This window comes from Bemisia tabaci, chromosome 3 (assembly GCF_918797505.1).
Source record: "Bemisia tabaci chromosome 3, PGI_BMITA_v3".
NCBI classification, from domain to species: Eukaryota; Metazoa; Arthropoda; class Insecta; order Hemiptera; family Aleyrodidae; genus Bemisia; species Bemisia tabaci.
In genome coordinates, this window is record NC_092795.1 from 49,923,295 (window position 1) to 49,940,356 (window position 17,062).

Sequence of the window (17,062 nt, forward strand, 5' to 3'; positions counted from 1 at the left end):
TTGAGTGTTGAGTTTGTGAGTTTGAGAATCAACTCAAATTTCCGGAAATTCGAACGATCTTCGGAAGCTCTCCAGCCAAGAGGACTCGATCCGAAGCGTGACGAATTTGGTGTACGACGGGTGGTCTAACCGGACTAGTGGAGGGGCGCGTCGGAGCAGGATTTTTCTTTTGGCCGCCGTTTTCCTTTTCCGCGGAGGACGCGAGTATATAACGCGAGGTTGGTGTCGGGTGCTTTCAGTAATTCACCCGTCTTCTTGCTCCTCGGCTTTTCTGATCCGTTGCCGGCAACCTATGCAGAGACCAAACATGTATCCGATCAGTGTTGTTGGTGCTGTTGTAGTTTGTTGTGCTGTGCTAAGCGGTGTTGTCGCCGGACCCGTTCCGAAAGGTGAGTTCCCCGCCAAATTCAACCCTGATTTTGGATTTTTTTAATGGTGCCTTCCCTCTAAAAATGAGTAGCTTCGAGTTACATGAATCGCATTTACGAAAAAGGATAACCAGCGCAATTACAATGTTGTAAAAAATGTTTTTTCTTCATAATTATCTAAAAAAATTTCTAGAATTGCTAAAAAGTTCCAAATTTGGTCAAAAAATCGTTTTTGCTTCACTTTTTTTTTCAATCATTGACTTCCAAATGGATCGCATTCGACAAAAAGGAACCAACGTGATTATACATGTTGTAAAAATGTTGCTTCTTCATAATTATCTAAAAAATCTCCCAGAATAGCGAAAAGTTTTGGCTTCCCATCAAAAAATTGTTTACTTTAAAGGAAAATAATTTTGTAAAATGTACTAATACTTATATTAAGAATTTTTAAAAGAAAAGAAGCATTTGCATGATTTTGAAAACACTGTAATCTCGCTGGTTCCTTTTGGCTTAGTGCGCTCCCCATATGAAGAAGTTTATTTTTTCTATATGAATAATACAGCTGATTGAGGGCTTAACCCTCCATGGGATGAATTAATTTCCGGTGTTGGATTCTGGCGGCCACGAATTTATGTTGTAGCTTTCATAAAAATAGAATTCCAAATCTTTCCCACAGAATTTCCAAATTTCGGTGATAAATTTTTCAAAAAAAGAAAACATTCATTAGAATTTGCATGATGCCACAGAGAAGTAGTTAAATTTTTAAAAAAAATTAAAAAGTGGGTTGTTACAAAATAGTAATACTATGCTATAGAGGGTTTTATGGTGCGCAGTTCCATCGCAGTGTACACAATTTTTTACATTTTAGTTAATTTTTACAAAAAAAAAAAAACAAAAAATTGAAACGACATTTCGATCTATTTCTTCACAGTTCAGTTGCTAGGCACTGAACGGAATTCTTAGAAAATTGGAAGAAATATTGAGTGGTTTAGAAAAGAAATAATTCAAACTTGCAATGTCTCAAACGGAGTATTTAGGTGAACATTGGTCGTCGATATCTAATTCAAGTGAGTGGCATTTGATCGATTAGTGCAATAAGAAATATCTCGGTGCACCTGAGAAAAAGAGATATTCGACTCTTTATTTTTCCACTAGACTTGGTGCATAATCATAAAAAAATAAAAATAAAAAATAAATACTGAATAATATTTTAACCCTTTTTTTACATAAAATCAATTCTTTTTCTCAACTTTGAATTTTTGACATTAGCAAAAATATCAATAATTGAACTCAATTTTTTTAAAAAAAAATGTATTAGTTTTTCCACGATAAGTTAGGTCGCTTTTCTATACGTTACTTCAACTTCTTTTTAATAGAAAATACTTTTGTGTATCTTTTTTTCTGGCAGAGATAAGAATATATGAGCGAGATGTAGAATTTCTTAGGTGATGCATTTTTATCAACATTTTGGTGTATTCTTTTAAAATGACCCTGCTAAGTGTCATCATAATAAACAAATAAAATGATTATTTTTATGACAGGCGGAAAGTCCGACCATCGTCAACCGAACTTAATCATTTGAACCGAAATGAGTCAATTTTATGTAGTATCAGAGTATAAATTGTCCATTAAATTTGAACTTAATAATTTAGGATTGCATGAATAGCCAATCCATATTTTTTATAATGAGTATAGAGTAGTTTCAAACTCAGTGTATCATGGCGTGGAAACATCCAGTATATAATCTTATGAGCATTCAAAATAGCTTTCATGTGCTCTTGATTATATTTGATTGAGGTTGTACTCATGTTAAATAATTTTGAAAGAATCAGAACCACAGTAAAATATATGAATTCAGCAATTAAAATGTAAAATTGTTTATTTAATATTTATTCTATGGTTTATGTGTTTTCTTTTCGTTCTTTTTAAAACAAAAATTACAGAAATTGCATTAAAAAAAAAAAAAAAATATTTCAAAAGTGAACTTTTTACTATCTTACTTTACTTAGTAAAAAGTTCACTTTTGAAATAAAATATGTTTTTTTTTAATCAAATGAAGTATATGAATTTAGCGATTAAAATATAAAATTGTTTATTTAGTTATTATTTATATTAGGTATATGTTTTACGTGTTTTCTTTCCGTTCTTCATAAAACAAAAATTACAAAAATTTCATTCGATTTAAAAAAAAAATTCAAAAGTGAAATTTTTACTAAGTAAGTTAACATAGGAAACGAATATCATAGCATGAAAATTTAGCATACGTCGTGATTATTACTCTCTTATTTATGATTGATCCACTCAAAATCCAACTTCTCATTAGATTACGGACGTGAAAGCCGCAAGTTCAAATATGTGTACCCTTCACGGCCTCCAGAGCGGTCATGGTCACAGCGCACGGGAATAATGAACCGTGCTTCTCATAAACAGTCAAAAGTGCAAGAACTCCTATCCATCCAAAAGAGCTCCTCTCAGAATAGATACTTGCACACACGACGCCATTCACACCGTCGCAAGTGTGTGGACGGATCTGTTTACTCGCCCATTAAACGATTTTAGCACAAAATTTAGCGCTTGCACACATCCCACCCGACCGATAGCGTGAAATCTTAGGAACTTTTACAAAGCACGGACACTGAAATTTGTCAACGATCTTAATGAATTAATTGTCATCGCTCGTGACCAAATAAACCTCAGAGGTAAAGAAAGCTTGATTAATCATTGAATCTCGCTTATGAGATTGCAGTTTTAAAGCGGTTTGTCGTATTAGTTTTATCATAGAATGCTGAATCACTTGCTGTCTGCATGCCGGCGGAAATGTATTGCTTCAGTTGCGCGTGTGTAGAGTGCAATGATTTGTAAATTTTTGTTTAGACCTGTTCTATGAGGAGGGACGTGGGGTGGGGGGGGGGGTATTTAATACCAACCGGTTCTTTGTTTTGAAGAATTTGAGAGACAAAAATTAAAAAAACGAAGGTGAAACAATCATGGATTGTTCTTGGCCTTACGACTCCAAAGGCGCTTGCGTAGAAAATTTGACTTTGATATACACTACTAGTCAGCCAAGAATGCAAACCTGTTCAAGCTGCATTTAGGATAAAATAGACTGAATTAGACGTATTTATGCGAGAAAGTACAATGTGAAAATTAATGAAACCAAAAGGAACTATGTGCGCAGAATTTGCGTGTTCCGTAGTTCCTTTTGATTTTATCAATTTGCATATGATACGTCAAAATCAACAGGAAGGAAAGTCATATTTTGGATGAAAATGAGCTAGTAGTAGTTTTGAGCTTAAATTTGAAAAATGCGCAGTCAAAAAAATATATTTTAATCTTAAAAACAGGCATTGAACTCTATCTGTATTATTACGAGTCGAAAGGAGGAATAAAACTTAAAACCTTTTCCTTTCGGTTTGAATTATATGTAACTCGGTTTCTTTCTGTTTAACTCGGTTCGAATGGACGGAGCCAGCGTCGATTTTCCTCTTGAGCGTCTCATTGGTATTCAAGACACCTCTAAATTTTCCCGATACGAAAGGCAAAAGAAAGCAAAAATGGAGAGAGTAGAGGGATTAGAAAAACATGTCCTCAGCTGAATATATTATGTCTTTTTCGCGATGGAAGATTTTCGCCACTTTGGTTTCTTAAAGGACACTCCACTCGAAGAGTAAATATATTTGGAGAGAGTGAAAAGAAGGCCTAAGTGTCAATTTTTATCTCCGGTGAATGAAGAAGGTAAATGACCTGCTGTAAATTCGAGGAAAATGATTTGAGGGACTTGGAGGACAAGGCGTATAAGTGCAGTTTTAAAAAAAGTGTGATATTCATGAACTCAACAAAAACTGTTTTGAAAGTATTTTTTGTGAAAAATTCACAACTAAAATCTAACTTTAGAGCATCAAAAAGTGAGTTTAAACTCATTTTTCTGGCATGAGGCTCCTTGTTATTTTGAAACTTTAAAAACGTATTTATTGAAGCAGAAAAAACTGCACTTATCGCCTTGTCCAAGCCCCTCATTTTAAAGTTTAGAAGTTAAATTTAGTCTTCCTACGGAGAAGTTTAAAGTGATTTTACTGAGTTGTAAATTCAATTTGGAAGAAATTTTAAGTTAGTGAAACTTGTGAAACGTTGCTCTTTTTGGAAGAAGACTTTGTCAAATGCACTAAAATCTCAAATATGTAACTTTTTGCCTCTATTCGCGTTTAAATCAACGTTAGAGGGAAAGTTGAAACTTTGTGCCTCGAGAATGGAAAGCGAACACAATTTATTCTGCATTTTCCCACTAACGGTTGTGAACGCGTCGAGGTGGAAGAAGCGCAGATACCTTTGATAAATGATTCCCAATTAATCAACAAATTGAAGCTGCAGTTTCAGAGAACCACTCTTGTATATTATGCCGGCCGGCTTTTTGTTTCTTTATTTTTCTGCGTATATTTTCCACTTACGTACATTAGATAAGTCTCGAAACGTAGTTTCGACATTTTATGGTTATATATACTTTATAGTTTCTTCTCCTTTCCTCCCTTCTCTGTCTTTTGAGTTAAAATTGGCAACAAAATGTATTAATTTCACTACATTTATAGCAATACTTCAACTACTTATACTTTATACTTATACCTAAACTTATACTTTTAATAATTTAACGAAGGGATAATTTTTCAAGACTTACAATTTGATTAACGATTGTCTCTTCAAATCATTTTTAACAAAGTCAGATGTGCTTTGATTTGAATTATTTATCTATTCGATCACCTTCATTTCTTCGAACTTAATATGAACGGCAGCCGAGCGGTTTTTTGCAAGGAAGGCTAAAGGACATTCTCCTAGAACTTGTCGCATAAATTGCAATTAATCCTAGCATTGAGCAGTTTAAAAATGGCAGTAATTCAATAACACGCTCTTGATCCTCTTTTAACACATAAGGCCGTGTCGGTTATGGAGAAAATAAACCAGCCTTTTGCACGGCGAGGGGGAGGGGGGAGGAGGAATACTGAAAAATTGCTGAGATGCTAACAGTTATCCGGCCCATGTATCAAGAGCAAATACTTGCATTGCACTACAACGCAGTTTCATGGTTAATCACTGTCAATCATAATAATGTCCCTGAAGAGTATGATGTCATAATGTGATCAGGATAAGAGACTTTGCTTACTAGAAGTGTCAAACCAATGTTCAAAATAGATAGAAATACTGTTTCTCTGTTCGGCGCATTTTAATATCATCTTAAAACGCTCGCGTTACACACGATTCAATTTTTACACGATAATTTATCTTCACATTTTAATATTCCTATCCAAACCATCCTCTCTAATTTTTTTAAAAATTTTAAACTACATTATGAACATAGGTTCCTTTATATGACGATGTATTTTTTGAAATTTAATGATTAAATCATTTTATGACATCATGTCAATCAGTGAAAAAAACCTTTTGGTCAGCGCTACACATCTGCAATTGAACCCAATTTTCCTCGTAATAATTCATTACTATTCATCTTCCATCTAAAAATAGGTCTGACTTTTCTTTCATTTTACAAGGAACTGTCGAATTCATCGATACTTGCCACGGAAGTTTTTTTTTGTTTTTTTTGTTTTTTTTTGGGGGGGGGAGGGGTGATATTTTAGAAGTGTAAGTACATCCTAATCGACATGTTTCAAACATTCGATCATTGCATATTTTCTCAAAGAAATAATATTTTTGAACTTTCCATCATGAAATATTTGGAAAACCTTATCAGAGGGTCGAATAAATAACCCAAAATTACTTCAAATGACAATGATTAGTTGTCCTCTAATTTTTCTGGAAATTTGCAACGTAGCAAAGACACTTGCTTTTTTAATTTCATCATCGATACCCTGCGTAGTTACGCAACGCACTGAATACTGAAATTACGACACATACGTATACTTTGTAACGATCTTACTGAGGAAAATACCTTCGATATTTCCGTTCAACCAACTGCTCCTCATCAACTACACACAGTAGACATTCATTATCAATGCACGCAGTGCAGTAGGTACTCGCAATACGTTACTTAAAGACGAGGAAAGAAAGGGATCGTTTCGAAATCAGAAATAATGCAGCGGATTATTTTTACAGTCTCCATTATATTACGGCACATAAGGTTCTACAACATGGGATTTTAAAGTCCATATGTAGCAATTTAGCTACTTTATATACTTATCATTTTATTCATTTTATATGATAAATAAGTTACCGAGAATATATTTTTAAAGTCAGACTGTTCATTTTCTCGGCGTGCAGACACAGGAGTCGGGTAAATAAATAAATATACAAAAATTCCTCGGTGAAAATACTGTAACTATTAATAATTGTCACATTGATTAATGTATTTTATTCCATTTTGATTGTTACAGATAAACCAGTGAAACAAAATTTCAAAATATGCAAAAAAGCCGAGCCTAAGCTAGAAGCATGTGTGATCGACGCTGTCAAAGTAGCGCTACCCCTCATTTCAAAAGGTAAGAAAACATATTGGTCTGTACAGAAAACAATTTAAAAGATGAGAATCTTAATCTTAATTTGAAAAATAGAATGAAATTGTGAATCAACCACTGTACTAATTGCGAGGGGCGTTGGTTCATTTGAAAGGTGTTGTTCTCAATGCTTCGGGAAAACTATAAATTATTTTCTGGGGTTCGTCCCCGATTTTTAAATCCCTAAAAACTCATAAATTGGATGAGGGGAAGTGGGGGTTTTTTGTTTTTTGTTTTTCGGAAAAGTTTTGTTGCTACGCATCTTACTTTACTGTTTGCTGTCTTTTTATCAGCTGTTTTCATTCAACAATCATCATTAAGTGAGGTTACTTCCAACACTCAACTGCCATCAACTTACATTTTTCTTTTCCCGCGTTTTTTTTTTTTTTTTTTACGGTTTTTCATGATTGGTTCCATCTTTTTCCTATTGCCAATTTTTCCTCATTAAGTCAATAACCTCCAAGTTTTTTTTCTCATTTCCGATCAGAACTTTTCACGCTGTTTCTTTTCAATGTGTATAAATATGTTTATTATTAATTTCCATTTTCATTTCATCCTTTTTCTTCTGATTTATTTTTTTTAATTTAAAAATTGAACTTTTCAGTTATGATTTTGTTAAAATAATAATAATTTTTACTAATTTTAATTTTAAATTTAACAGTTGTTATGAGTGAAATTTTCAATGACCGAGGCGGTCGTCCTCCAAAACGTGGTCGCGTTTTCCAGAATTCTTCGCATGTTCGTTTAGTGAAGCAAGAACTTAACTCTGTTATTAGTATAGAAAATCAAAGTTTCATTTCTTCATTTCGGAAGTATAAAATTGATGATCAGAACTTTGATGAAAATTTTGTTACCAAATTTTCAGTCGGTTCAATGAATATAATTTGTCATCATTGTGATGCTCGCCATTTTCAGGGTGAAATGTCCAATGGTCATTTTAATAACTGCTGCCAAAATGGCTTAATTTCTTTACCGAGTATTCGGACAAATACCGATTTGAAATCATTATTTTTATATTCTCCAAATTTCATAAAGCATATCAGAAATTATAATAGTGCTGTTGCTTTTGCCTCTTTCTCTGCAAATCGAATTGATATTCCGGGTGGTGGACCTTATTGCTTTAAAGTTCAAGGATCCATATATAGGTAAGTTTATTTAATATTTACCGTTACGTAACGTACTTTTTTCAGTTTCTCAGTCCGTCCCTCCCTCCTGCCCACCCCTTAACGCATCGGAATGCAGCTGCATTCCGGATGCACACGAAGACTTGGGAAAAACCATTTTTATCAAACAAGTTAAGCTAGGAACATACATGGGTAATAAACAACTGACTTATATGTGGAATAGTAAGATAACGAAACAAGAAAAAGATAACATACCAGCAAATACGGAAACCAGAAAGCAGACTGAACATGGAAAAAACGAAGAAGAAAAAGCGGAAAAATTAGATGAAGTTAAAACAGGAGCAGAAAAAGAAGAAGAACCAGAAGGAACAGCTACTGAAGAAGAAAAAGAAGAAGCAAAAAAAGAAAAGACAAAAGGACGAAAGAAGAAGAGCAAAGTTGTAGGAAATATAGGAAGAAAAGCAGGACAGAAATGGCAAAAGAAGAATCAACAATTTAATCGAAAAAAAAGCAAAGTATTTAAAAAATAAAAAAAGATCTTCTTTAAAATTAGTTTGAAAACAAATGTAAAACCTAAAAAATAATTTTGTATGAAGATTAAAACAAAATTTTAGTTTAAAGTTTACTAAATAAAATTACAATTTTTGAAAACATTTGTTATATTTATTCTCTCAAAGAAATAATTAGACCCGATTCAAAGACAAAACAGAAAATTAAATGAAAATAAATAAATAAAAAAAAAAAAAAACATGTGAAAGTGAAAAGTGTACAGGAAAAATAAGGGGCTGCGAAGCAGCCCCATAAGCCCCTAGTTAGCATATATATACTGATTTAGTGGCTGCGCCATGGCGCGATTGTGAAGAAACACATAAACTTGTCTCTGATTTAGCCATGCATGATGGTAAAATGCGTCTAACAGTAAGTGTTTCTTGCACCTATTCTTTTGTCGTGTTTAATGAGTCCTTACTTGATTTATGACCTGCCAATAACTAAATTTTGACGAGATATCACATTTAACTCACAAAAATTTGACACATGAGGTAATGTTATTTTTTTTGTTTTTGATTTGAACCACCAATTGTGAGTTCAATATTACATCGAATGACGTAGTCACTAAATCACTCTATTGAAAATCCAATCTGACTTATGAAGCTAAACGCCATTTACGAAGATCCTAAAGCTTTTTCGATCTAAAAATTGCAACACTTAGCCTCGCAAAATGGTAACTGTTGAATGCTGTGATTGATAGTTTTTAGTCAAAGTTACTAAAATTGAACCGATTATTTTCCAAATACGTAAGTGCCAAAATAGCGAGTGAGAGAAAAACAAGAAACCCCGTTTTATTCGCTTTGTTGACAATATTCGAATCCCAAAAAAGTGTATGTTCTTATTGGGGGCTTTTTTAAAACCAGACATGATTGATTTTACCAGAGAGAGGGGAAAAAACATCCCCTCTACCATTAAAATAGAGATTGGCGCTTACCTATTTGGAATATAATCGGTTCAATGGGCCTGTTGCATGCAAGAGATACAGCCGCGCGAATAGACTTTTTAGAGGTTAAATGACATGAAAATTACGATGGTCACATTAAAAAAGTCTGAAATACACTCCTTACTGCGCAATTTGCGTTGTTAGGAACGCGCATTTTCAAATTTCCCGCGTCTGGGGGCAGTTTTCTAATCACCGGAAACGAGCAAACGGCGGGCTCGGTGATTTCCGGAAGATGCCGAGTCGTTGTTGTTGTTGTTATTTTTTCCTTCAGTTTGTTTACAAACCCAAGGTGATCTCCTATAGTGGTCCATATACGCTTTATGCGGTAACCAAATCGATCAACTTTTAAATATCCAACGCAATCCCTCTACATTTCATTTCACGATGTCACGAGCTCCGATTTTTAGGTTATGTTGTCAGTTTTAGTTGACCGGAAATAGCCGCGAGTTGCCGTTAATTGTTTCCGTTAGAAAACTGCCCCCAGACGCGGGAAATTTGAAAAAGCGCGTTCCTAACAACACAAATTGCGCAGTAAGGAGTGTATTTCAGACTTTTTTAATGTGACCATCGTAATTTTCGTGTCATTTAACCTCTAAAAAGTCTATTCGCACGGCTGTATCTCTTGCTTGCAACAGGCCCATTGAGAGTAAGATTCGTGTTGACTCCCGAGTCCCGAGCATAACTTTCATAATAAGGAAAGCAATTGGACTGCATTTTGCAATCTGGAACTATAGATTCTGGCTAATCTGAAAAAAAAACACTTATGTGCATAGGGAAACCAATGGCACATACGTTGTTTTTAAACCGGGCCAGAATTTATAGTTCCAAATTGCAAAATGCAGTCCAATTAGTGCGGGGCCTGGAGAGTTTTTCCCTACCTCAAATTCTTATAAAAAATTGGTCCTTCTGTCCGATATCATCGATTGAAAAATCCATCGTGAAAATTTCTTTTAGATAAATCCCAGACGAAAAGGCGACGAGACGAGGAAAGAATCTCTGCTAATCTTTTCCGATGAGAGGCAGACGCCGCCGTTCTTTCGCTGTCAAATAATTTAGGTTAAGCACATCGAAGGGTGCCCAAGTTCACGGTCTTCAATTTCAGTGGCGAGGCGTGAATGATCGATAATCGATATTTCCCTACTTGAAGCTATAGTAAAGAATCGATTATTAAGGTGTTCTTTGCGGACACCCTATTTATCGATCATTTCTCGTAGGTTTAAATGGTAGCTCAATCGATATATCGCAAAGCACGCTACGCCGCAGGTTCATTTGCAAACCGAGTTTGAATTTTCTGCCCGACTGGATCGGCTCCCGCAAGCATTAGTGGCATCTCGCTTCGATAAACCATTCAAAATTTTCGAACACCGGGAAAATAATTACAACTGAGAGACAAAACGCCCTTGAGTTTACTGTTATACTGTGCACTTCAATTGGATAGCATTTTGCAATTCGGAACTATAGGCAGAACGGTAGGTTTTCAGGAGAGCAACTTTTGCAAAAACCATTGGCGTTTTTCATCAAAACGATCAATGTTGCGGTTTGATGGTTCATTTTATAGCTATGGAGTTCCTTTAACACCCTGTGTTGACAGATTCGTCAAAAACATCACACTGTTGCCAATAATTACAAAAAAAGGCTATAGTTCCTTATTGCAAAATGAAGAATCCGGGGAAGCTCATTTTGCAATTAGGAACTATAGATTGTTTTAGCACTGACTGCATAGGGGAGACGACCCTGGTGTCACTATTACAAACTGGAGGGTTAACCCCAACAGAGAAAACACCCCTTCCTTCCATCATACGAGGAAGGGGGGAGGTGCATTGTCCCTGCGGAAAGATATTCTACAAAAAACAGGGTGTGCCAAAAATATGGATACCTACCGACTTGCTAATATTTCGAGAATGGTGGCAAATATTAACATGCAATTTGGACGGGAGGGTTTATAGATTTGATTGACATGAATCGATCAAAAAATGAAAGCATGAATCGATCAACACCGACTCGATCGACAAATTATTGAAAAACCGGTGTCATGATTCCGACATGACCGACATGAATCGATCGAAAAGTTAGAACATGAACCGATTGACGTGATTTGATCGGCACTGATTCGATTGACGACCGTGAATCGATCAAAAACCAGCGAATCGATCCGCAAATCCGTGAATCGATTGACAACCCCGTGATTCGTTCGAAAAATCCGTGAATTGATCGATAAACCCTTGAATAGGTCAACAAACCCGTGAATCGTGAAATTTTGAAAATTCGAAAATCCAAGATTAAGGATGTGGCCTATAATGCTATCTCGGCTCCTGTTCGATCGATCATGCTGATTTTCGGGGTAGGGGGTATTTTTGGACGGGAAACTCGAATTTCTGGTCAAATTTTGAAAATTCAAAAATCCAAGATGGCGGATGTGGCCTAAAATGCTATCTCGGCTCCTGTTCGATCGATCTTGCTGATTTTTGTTATCCGGGGGTATTTTTGGACGGGAAACTCGAATTTCTGGTCAAATTTTGAAAATTCAAAAATCCAAGATGGCGGATGTGGCCTAAAATGCTATCCCGGCTCGTGCTCCATCTATCGCGGTGAATCTTGGTACCAGGTAGTATTTTTGGATGGGAAACTCGAATTTCTGATCGAATTTTGAAAATTCGAAAATCCAAGATGGTGGATGTGGCCGAAAATGACCTTACTTGAGTAAGTATCCCCTGGGGGATCTTTCATTCCTCGGACACACGTTTAAAGGGGAGCTCAGAAGACGCAACCTCAAACTTGTTTTTCGTGGATTGAAATGCGAAAAATATCGGAGAAATTATTTGTGGCTTATGCGTAGTAAATACTTCAAAAAACGCAAAAATCAAAAATCACTGAACAAGCTCAATGTCAAAATTTGAAAAATTTCAATTTTTCGAAACTCGGCTAGGAATTTGAGTTTCCCGGCCAAAAATACCCCCTATACAACCAAGATTCACCACGATAGGTCGAGCAGCCCGAGATAGCATTTTAGGCCACATCCGCCATCTCGGATTTTCAAATTTTCAAAATTTGACCAGAAATTCAAGTTTCCCGTCCAAAATCCCTAATAGCACAGTTACACAATGGAATGTTTTTAAAATGTTTCAAATTATGTCAATCTCGGATCAGTCATTGACATATGTTTCCAACAAATTTTCAAAACGAATACATGAAATGGGCAAGTTGGCCGTGTCTTTGAAACGTATTGAAAACAAATCGAAAATGTTTCTAATTGCGGTCATTCAAACTTTTTTAAAAATAAGTTGGAAACGTTTCAAACTTATTTCAAAAAGGCATAAATAACCCACCCAAAAAATGTGTAAGAATTGTGTCAGCTATGTGTTGTCAATATATTGCAGTCCGTTCAATAAACTATATCAGAAAGGTTTCAAAAACATTTCAAAACCATTGCCACAGCTAAGCCTATGATTGAAACATATTTACGGAACATTTCTGCCACAATTTATATGAAAATCAATGAACCTTTATTGACATCTATCGGAAAAAATTTGTAATTGTGTCAATTTTTTTTTAACGACCCAGGCACAGATTCATATTAGATTTGTGTACGATATGTTGGGAAAGGAGATCAACTAAATATTTTGGAAACATTTCTAAAACATATTTAAAACGTTGCTGCAGAAATTCTTGGAAGTTCGAAGTTTCTGAGAAATAAACCTGACATATTTCTGACACAATTTAGCAACGTTTCCAAGATCCTTCAAAAACATGTTTCAGAAACAACTGGCAGATATTTCGTATTTTTAATCTGATAAGGTACAGCTATATGTTGAATCTATGTATGAAACGTGACGGAATGGTATTTGAAACGCCTTCAGATTTTCGTGTACGAATTTCCCTCATTGCTCTCCAGTTGAAATACTCGTATCACTCTCATTTAATTGATCCGCGGCGATCGTACGTCATAACCATTTATAAAATTAATTTAAACGCATAAGGGTAAGGAAATTTATTTCAGAAATGTGTCAGGAATATATCAGTTAAACAAAACAGTGCCTTGATTGTCATTAAAACCTGGTGAACACAAGTTGAAAACATTTCTCAGACCTTTCTAAAAATTTTCCTAGATCAAACTGAACCCACCAGAGAGCGTTGACGTTTCATTTTCCAATTTTACCAAATTTTGGTTTATTTTTTTGTCTCAAGGTTTACTTTTTGGCTATTTAATTATGCAGAGTTAAAAATAGTTTTAAATTCTTGGTATGCATCGCATTTATCTCCATAAGAGCTTATAAGTTATGGATTATCTAAAATATTGAAACCGTACATCATGCTTTGCGTATACTTTTCTAAAGTGAGGACGTCCTAATCCCTCTGATAGTTTAATACTGATGGAGTGAACCCATAGTTCCATACTCTCCTTAGGCATAGTCTGTAATCAGGCCGCCCAGGCACTTGATTTGATAGCTATAATGCCTCCACGACATTTGCTAAAACAGATGTCTGAAAATTTTTTTACGGTTAAGAAGTAGTGACATGCGGATGTATTCAACACAGAGTGGGCTCGTGTTTAACACTACATGGACTGTAGTGATTATACCGAAAATGTGTCATAAACATTTAGAAAATCAGAGGAAAATCTGAGTTAAAGGCTCATTGTTTTACAAATGTGTCAGAAATGTGTCAAAAATGCACTGCCAACGGAGACCTTTGCCCATTGTGTCATTGAAATATGTAAAAAATGAATTCGAAACATTTCGGTGACACAATCTGCAAATGTTTCACAGACACATAAAATGTGGTGACATGGGAATGTGTTGAACACAGAGTGGCTTCGTGTTTGACACTTCATTCGGGTTTTTAAAGTATCACGTGAAACATTTCAGAAATGAGGCTTGGTGTCATTGACACGTTTTAAAAACATCTCTAAGACTAGGTGTGCTATTACGGTACCTCCTGGTACCAAAAATCAGCAAGATCGATCAAACAAGAGCCGAGATAGCATTTTAGGCCACATCCGCCATCTTGGATTTTTGAATTTTCAAAATTTGACCAGAAATTCGAGTTTCCCGTCGAAAAATACCCCCGGATACCAAAAATCAGCAAGATCCATCGAACAGGAGCCGAGATAGCATTTTAGGCCACATCCGCCATCTTGGATTTTTGAATTTTCAAAATTTGACCAGAAATTCGAGTTTCCCGTCGAAAAATACCCCCGGATACCAAAAATCAGCAAGATCCATCGAACAGGAGCCGAGATAGCATTTTAGGCCACATCCGCCATCTTGGATTTTTGAATTTTCAAAATTTGACCAGAAATTCGAGTTTCCCGTCGAAAAATACCCCCGGATACCAAAAATCAGCAAGATCGGTCGAACAGGAGCCGAGAATGCCGAGAAAGCATTATGCCGTCCTGTCTATAGTTCCGAATTGCAAAATGGGAAATCCGAGTTTCGCATTACGCAATAGGGAACCATAGTATAGGTCCCAATTGCAAAATGAACTTCGCGTGATCCTGCGACGGCAAATTTTTGCGGGGTCGCTGAAGCGGGATAAAAATTGTTTTTGAGGATTTTCTTTTTCTCAATAGTAAGTAAATACCCTCCTGATACGGAATTCATCATAAAAAAAAAATCGAAAATTTGACCCTAGTTCCTTATTGCATAAAGCTGTCCAATTGTCCTTTGAACCTCACAGGAATATGGTGCTCACAAATGAATGTATGAGGATGAGACTATATTTTAACATGTGAGAGTTGCTTTTGCCTACATTTTTAAATGAGGGCGTACCCTAGTAGCATGATTCACTTTCCCCTTCCTAACAAACGTATAAGGAATTAATACCGGTTATATAATCACCATTTTAACTAAAGTTTATATATCGTGTATATAAGTTTTATATAAAATGCCCATGAAAATAATTATTCATATTTTCAGAAGATAACGTTTATATAAAATTTATATAATTGAGGAAGGGTTTTTATAAATTTTCTTTATACGCATAGTATCCTTTTGCTTAATTTGCTTATTATAACTGTTATATAAATGACCTGAATGACTTTAACGTAAACCTATCTCATTTTCATGAATGATGATGATGATCTCATTTCAATGAACACCCTCGACTCTCAGACTGCGTGGGATAGGTATTATTAGAGGTACTAATGGCTCCGAGACGAGTTAAAAGGGGATATCTCGGCACACAATCCGAGGAGCCCTGTTACCTCAGTTGGTAGCGTGTCTGGCTCATAACCCTGCCCAGTTAGACAGCAATATTTTAAAAATATTGAAATTTAATATATTTTTAAAATGTTTTTCATGTATTTTTAAAATATTTTCAAAAGTACTTTTGAAATACAATCAATGAATATTTTTAAAACATTTTAAAAAGATATTAAAAATATAAAAAATTAAAATTTTTAAAATAATATTTTATAATATTTTTAAAGTATATCATAATTATTTTTGTTAATATTTTAAAAATATTATTAAATATTATTTTAAAAATTTTGATTTTTTTTCAAATGTTTAAATTAATATTATAAAAATTTAAAAGAAAAAAGGAAATGATAATAATAATAAATAAATAACATAAATACATCGACATAAATTCAAACTAGAAAAAGGCCCAAATAATTAAAACTGGAAAAAGACGCAATTATAAAGTTAAAAAATAGAGAGAGAGAGAGAGTTAAAAAAATGAGAGTTAAAAAAAATAGAGAGAGTTAGAAAAAATGATAGTTAAAAATCATGATAGTTAAAAAAAAGAGAGAGCTAAAAAAATGAGAGAGAGTTAAAAAAAATGAAAATGAAAAAATTACATCATGAAATAAAAAACAATAAATAAATAAATAATAAATAATAAAGTCTGGTAAAATATCATAAGAATCCGTCAATAAACAAAATATTACGGACTCAGAGGCCTGCGATAGTTAAGAGATTGAATTTAGGGGCCCATTCATATCAAGCCTGGCTGGTCTGGTGGTAAAGTACTGGACTTCGGATTGCAACTCCATCCCGAGGTGTGGGTTCTAATCCCGACTAGGACGCCGCGGATTTAAGGTAAGTCACAACTCTACGATGATCCACCACCTGGTAGTAACGCATATGAAAACTTGCACACTTCATAACTAGAGTGCGCTACCAGCCAGGAAGAATAATGAAAATTCATTTTATACACTCTTTGAATTTGGTTATATAACTTTTATACTAAGGGTTACATAATAAAATAAGTTTTTTAGTAAACTTTTAACTAAAAAACTTTACATCCATTACATAAACAATGAATATTCTTTAGCTTGTGGTTATTTACGGTTTATACTTTTAAAAACAAATTTTTTATATAACTCTGCTACTAGGGTAGCACTGGAATTTCGAGCCTTAAGAAAATGACCCTCAATTAATAGCAGGAGAATCAGTTCTGCCTCATTTCACTTAAGAGTAAACAAAAATTAACCTATGATGTTGCAATAGTTGCATCCTCGGAGATTGACCCAGGAGTCCAACGTTTATGTAAGCTTTTAATGACGTGCTACACTTAAAATAATGAGTCATACAGCAGTTATCCAAAGCTATCAGATAACCAGAAAAAGTAGTCTGCGAA

At 34.7% G+C, this 17,062-nt stretch overlaps 2 protein-coding genes across 2 annotated transcripts in view; one reads left to right on the forward strand and one right to left on the reverse strand.

The window, feature by feature from the left end:
- LOC109030546 (ras-like protein 1) overlaps positions 1–17,062 on the reverse strand; it is a 122,549-nt gene that overhangs the window by 63,291 nt on the left and 42,196 nt on the right. The window lies entirely within an intron of this gene.
- The window catches only part of LOC109030547 (protein takeout), a 29,747-nt gene continuing 12,884 nt past the window's right edge, over positions 200–17,062 (forward strand). Inside the window, exons 1-2 of the mRNA XM_019041549.2 lie at positions 200–389; positions 6,746–6,850. Of these exons, the coding sequence (XP_018897094.2) occupies positions 293–389; positions 6,746–6,850 (202 nt within the window). The 5' untranslated portion in view covers positions 200–292. The remainder of the gene's footprint in view (positions 390–6,745; positions 6,851–17,062) is intronic.